Source organism: Notechis scutatus, chromosome 3, assembly GCF_049901735.1.
Source record: "Notechis scutatus isolate UNSWTSFEM ecotype Mainland chromosome 3, rNotScu1.2, whole genome shotgun sequence".
NCBI classification, from domain to species: Eukaryota; Metazoa; Chordata; class Lepidosauria; order Squamata; family Elapidae; genus Notechis; species Notechis scutatus.
The window spans coordinates 189,366,343-189,372,514 of NC_142011.1; the positions used below are offsets into that span (position 1 = coordinate 189,366,343).

Sequence of the window (6,172 nt, forward strand, 5' to 3'; positions counted from 1 at the left end):
TCTCTGGTCAACTAGAACTGATGTTAGATGGATCTTAAGCATTGATTCCATTAGTAATTTTGGAATTGGGCCACTGGATGCTTTAATAAGTCAACTCAGAATCGATAATTATGACAAATTTGCATAAAAAGGCATCCATGAACACGTTTATCATATTGGTTAATAAAGAAACAAGCTGAAACTCAGGGACTGCCATGGTGAACATTCTCTAGTATCTCCAAATGTTAATGCAACTAACAGGGTAATAGCTCTGTAATGTTAGTCTTTATTTCATTAATTCCTTTATCAACCATTCAATTTATCAATCAATCATTATCATTATTATCACTGTATCATTACTACAATATTATTATCAATCATTTATGTTTCATTAAATCAAGTATAATTTGTGTCTAATTTTGGGAGTGGGGCTTTTGACATGATCAAAGCCAAGATCAGCTCTTGAATCTACTGAATTATGAACGTCTGACAGAGAACCACTCATGAAGGGGCTCCAATTGAAGATGTGGCTTTTAATTGAAGGTCAATCTTTGAGCAAAAGAACCGTTGCAAATGGGACTTCCGGATTAAGCTTCTTCAGTGACAGACCGAAACCTTGTCTCTGCGAGGCTTCGATCCGTGTGCGCCGCTGGAGCGCCCCGAGCCGGCTGGTTTCAGGGCTAAACCACCCCGTAGAGGTGGTGAAGAGGCGGGAGACTGCCAGCAGGGTTGAGGAGAGCTGCATCTCTCCTCCCCAGCTGGCCATTACTCCCTTTTCCGAAGGTGGTTGCAGTGGTGGTCAGAAATGGCCACCACAAAGAAGAACTCGACCGGAAAAGAATGTGCAGGAGGAAGATAAGAAGAGAAAGTTTTGGTTGACCAGGTCAAACAGCAAAAGCAACAAATAAGGTACCCTGGAATTGAAACTGTTAAAAAACAATAACATTGTTCCCTAAGAAGATTTTTAAGCTGCAAAGGAGAGAGAAAAGGGAAAAGATTTGGTTTTCTCCTTTTCCTATACTGACAGCTAAGAGACTTAAGCAAGAAATTGGAAAAAAATCCACTTTGACATCAATAGGCATTTAATGCTGAAAATAAAAAGTCAAAGGGATAATAAATATTTCTGGATAATTAAAAGCTTTTGAAAACAGGAAAGGAGAGAAAAAGAATAAAAGGGTAGGATCTGGAAGGGAGGAGACTGCCTGGAATTAAAAAAGAACTTACAGCAAAATCTCAACAAGACTTCCAAAAGATACATTCTAACTGAAATATCTCAACAAAAAACCCAGGAAGAGAAAGTCAAAAAAGAAATAAGAAGATATAACTTGGGACTATTTGGATTATTTGATGATTTCTGGATTCTTGGTTATTGTTTTGAATGACTAAAATCAATCGGGTGGTTGTTTAAAACTGTTTAAAATGGCTCCACTTTTAGAAGAACTGAAAATGGAACTTTAAAAGTGCAAAGAAGATGCACAAGAAGGGAGAGGTTCTTTTGGCTTCATATTTCAGTTTTTAGAAATGGAGATTTGGAATTATGAGAAACAACAAGAAATGCCTGAAGAACAAGAAGATTACGACAAAGAAGAAGCCACCTTTAATGAACAAGTAATCTTAGATGGGGGAAAAAAGGAAAGTGGGGAAAGAGAATGGAAAGTTTAAGATGGGAAAAACAACTAAAAAAAAAAATAAGAGTGAAAAATAAGTATAAAATCAGAAAGCAACAGAAGAGGGAAATGCAGAAGAGAGAATTAGAACTAGAGAGACAAGGGGGTAAAAAGGGGAGGGAGAAGATGAGAGGGAAGAAAGAAAGGAAAAGAAGTTATAAAGGACAGAAGCAAAATATAGAGAAACAGGGCCTATTTAGAGATAATGGGTGAAAACTTAATGGAAAAAGGGATTCTGCAAAGGTACATAAGATAGTATGATTATATTAGAAGCAGAAATAATTTTAGAAAATATGAAACAATGTATGATTAAAATGTCTGATAAAATAGCTGTTGTAATTCAGTGGAATGCTTGTCAATAAATAAACGTAACAAAAGGTATATTTAATGATTTATAAAACATATGTGAAGAGAAATAAGGGAAAAATTAATTATGGAGATTATATGTGTTTTTAAGGAAGTATATTTAATTGAAAAGAAGTGTTAAAGATGTTAAGATTTTAATGATTATTAATGATAGAACTGAACTGGAATGGAATGAGGGTTTATAATTACATATATTTACAATCTTTCTTTCTTTCTTTCTTTTTTTAAAGAATATAGTGTGTATTATAAGAATGTACCAAGCAGAATTCAATTGGAAGTTATGTATTATGTATTATATTGAAGGTCATAAACTTAAGGCATATATTGAAGTTTAAATAAGAGTTGAATGGATGTAATTAAAAGATATAAAGGTGTCATACTCCAATTAGTAACTACAGGAGAAAATTTGTTTAATGAGAAAAGATAATATGAAATTGAAACAGAACAGACAAAAGTATAAATATAATGATTTGAATTGAGATGAGATAATCAAAATAAAATTGAGAAAATTAAAAGAGGGGAAAAACTATATAGAAAATGTAAAATAGTATAAGATATGGAATAAAATACAAAAAGGAGCATGAAATTGAGTTTTGTGTCTGTATAAAGAAATTCAACCTGGGACCATGCTATTTTTAAAAAAGATGTTTTACTTGTATTTTGTGTGTGAAAACCCAAATAAAACTTTATTTTTTTAAAAAAAGAATGGTTGCAAATGACCAAAAACCTCTTAGGGTTTATACAGTTTATCCGATCAACTTACTTCCCTTAGCTCTTCTGCAGTCAATCCACATAAATTTCCAACCCATTGGAAAACATAAAAGTACATTACATTAATTGGCCTTAGCTTTGTTTTCTTAGGGGAAGAAATCTATTTAGAAATGAAGCCCAGTGTCAGATGCAAAGAAGGAAGATATATTAACATTAAGACAACAACAACTGTTCCCCGAATGAGAGACTCAGAATCACCCGGGAGGAACAGTAATAAATTTATTATGCTAGGCATCAGCTGGAAGAGGGACTCAAAACGCAATTATCAGAGACAGTCCTTCTGTGTCTCTTCCCCACCACTCCGGAATCCCAAAAGACTGGCACACACCATCGGGAAAGAGGTGGGAGATAATCCAGCTTGGAGCTGATGTAATATGTTGAGCTTCATTCTCTACTCCCCTTTCTCCCACCCAACCCCGCGTACCTTTCTGAGCTTTGGGCTGACGTTATTTATTTTTGAGCTTGATCCCACCCACCCATTCTAGAGAAAGATCCGCAGAAGAGGCAGAGCCACAGAAAATGATGTCAGCCTCCTTATTGGGGGAGGTTGGGTGGGTTGCCTGAAGGATGCATACCTTCAGCTGGGGGGGGGGAGGGTTGGGGTTGGGGGTAGGGAATCGGGTTCAGCTTCCAGCCCCACATAAGGATGCCCCGTTGCCCTATTCCCTACCACCAGCACCTCCCAATACTCAATCTCCCTCTCCATCCATCCATCCAACCCATGTAGTCTCCCCCTCGAGGGGCGAGGGGCTGACAAAACACGATCGGGTGTGTGTGGTGTGTGTAACGAGACGCCACCCCACCCCCACCCCGCCCACGGCATTTAAGGCTCCTTTTGGAAAAGGCATTTTTGCGTGGAGGGAGGTGAGATGAAGCAGGTATATTCCGACTATATAGCCACGCGTTTGCCCACTCCAAAGACCGTAGGCACGCGTGTGCCTCTAGGCTCGAGCCTTCAGGTAGCTTAGGGGTGGGTATACGTGTACAGACGGACGGGTTGGAAACGAGGTCTGGCTACACCTGGTTTTGCTCCTTCCCTGCAAACCCAACTCCCCAGTTCCTCCTCTCCGTCTCCGTCTCCGTCTCTGTCTCTGTCTCTCTCTCTCTCTCTCTCTCTCTCACACACACACACACACCGTCGCTCTCTCACCTTGCAGCTTTCCTTGAGGGGCCCCATCCCGCCTGGCCTCGGCGGTGACAGCCAGCCGGGCTGCTGGCGCGAAGGAGGGCGAGGAGAGAGAAACCGGGTCGCTGCCAATGCCGCAGCCGCTCCCAGCCGCCCGACACCCCGTGCTTGGCGCTCCGCAGCCCGAGCTCCGGCCAGCCCCGCCTTCGACCGTCCGCCCGCCCCGCCCTGACACGTGGAGAGCCCGACTCCGCCGCTGCCGGCTATCGGCTCGCGTCGGGCGGTGGGCTGCTGCTGGCTCCGCCGAGGCTCCCGAGATCGCTGCCGCCGGTGGAGAGAGAGAGAGAGAGAGAAAGGGGGGAGTCGTGTCGGCCGCCTATCGACGTTGCGCCGTCTGAGATTAAAAGAAAAAGGGTGGGGGTGCACAGTGAACGGTGAAGGGTTGTTTTTTTTTGGGGGGGGGGGCTCCTCGATCTGGGAAGGGGGATGCAGCGCGCTCCACTTGCTTTGGTCCCTAAGGAACTGGCGCCAGCTTGCAGAGCGGCTGCCTCTCATTTTTCTTTGCTTCCCCCACCCTCAATTTAAATTCTTGGTTGCCCTCCCCACTTGTAGCTGGCTTCCCAGTGGCTTCGTGGCAGGGGAGAAAGCAATGGGGCCTGGCAAGGGGTGTCCGTGAGGGGAATCGCTTAATGCAGGTAGTCCTTGACTTACAACAGTTCATTTAGTGATAGTGGTACCGAAACAATTGACTCAGGACCCTTTTTCACACTGACCAGTTGCAGCATTCCTGTGGGATCAAAATTCAGACATTTGACAACTGGTTCGTACCTCTGACAGTTGCGGTTTCCTGATGTCATGTCATCCCCATTTGCGACCTGACAAGCAAAGTCAGTGGGGAAATTAGATTCACTTAACGACCATGTTACTAAGTGTTTCACTTAGCCGTGCCCATAAAATTGAGGGCAAAATTCACTTAACCAAGGTCTTGCTTAGCAACAGAAATGTTGAGCTCAGTGACAGTTATAAGGTGAAGACTACCTGTATACAAAATTACAAATACAAAATTAAAAAGAGGCGAGGTAGGTTGTGACTGCCCTCAGGAACTTTTTGACACCTTTGCCCCACCCCCCAATGCATGTCTGGGCTGGGAATCTAAGCAGGGTAAGGCTTGATTAACCCTTAAGACAGGAGAGCCCAGGTTGCAAGCTACCCTGGGAAAATGCAGACCTAGAAGGAGGTATGGCAGGATAACTGCACGGTTGTGTCCATGGGAATCTTGCCATTAAAGGATGCTTACTTATATATGTAATTTGTCGGTGCTATCAGATTATGGCTGCAATTGCACAGGATTTGTTCATCAGGGAAGTTGCAAATACAGTAGTATGAACCAGTGGTGGGATTCAAAAAGTTTTATCACCGGTTTGGTGGGCGTGGCTTGGTGGGTGCGCTTTGCGAGTATGCACACATTTTGCGCATCCCAAACACGTACTTTGCGCAGGCACAGAGGCATTCCAACTCACCTCTTGGAAGCCTGCACTCCCGATTGCTTCAGTAGCTGCCTCACGACACCTGTTGTGCCACGCAAAGCAGCTGCGCTTCAAAAGTAGAGGATAAAGGTGAGTATGGGAGCCCGGGCGAGCGGCCAGGCCCAACAGCCGAGTGGCGGACAGAACTGGTTCGGTCTCCACTGTACATCACTGGTACTGGCTCAGGAGAACCGGGCCAAACCAGTAGAATACCACCACTAGTATGAACAATTGCTTGGATCTTGCTTGAGCAAATGCTCTCCTCCATTAAAACAGACCTTCTTTTTCCAGGTTTTTCATGTAAGCCTGAAAAAAACACAACCAATCCTGCTTTAAGAAATCCATTTGACTAAATGGATGAGATTCTTGATCATATTTTTCAACCTCATGGAAAAGCTAAAGAGTTGAACTGTTTTAAATGAATAGCAAAGAACTGCTAAGGGTGGTTGGAAACACTTCTTACTGATTATTTTTGAACACTGCCCATCCCTAATTGGGATGAATATCTGATTGGGTAATTAACATTGGCTTGATAGTTGGCATTTAGCAGTGAAGAGTGTGTAAACAGGCCATCACTTCTGCCGACTGCTTGTCTCTAGTACCCTCTAATGGCTGTTCCAGAAATGTGGCTTTCCTTTCTTCAGGAATAATATATAGGCGTTTGCAACAGCTGAGTTACTCCCAATTTATTTATTTTTCATTTATTTATCCAGTTTCTATAGCTTCCTAACTCAGCC

The 6,172-nt window shown here is 42.8% G+C and overlaps 1 protein-coding gene across 1 annotated transcript in view; it reads right to left on the reverse strand.

The window, feature by feature from the left end:
• Positions 1 to 4,106, reverse strand: part of SYBU (syntabulin) — a 46,209-nt gene extending 42,103 nt beyond the window's left edge. Inside the window, exon 1 of the mRNA XM_026689722.2 lies at positions 3,934 to 4,106. Coding sequence (XP_026545507.2) covers positions 3,934 to 3,960 — 27 coding nt within the window. The 5' untranslated portion in view covers positions 3,961 to 4,106. The remainder of the gene's footprint in view (positions 1 to 3,933) is intronic.
• Positions 4,107 to 6,172: the final 2,066 nt, after the last annotated feature.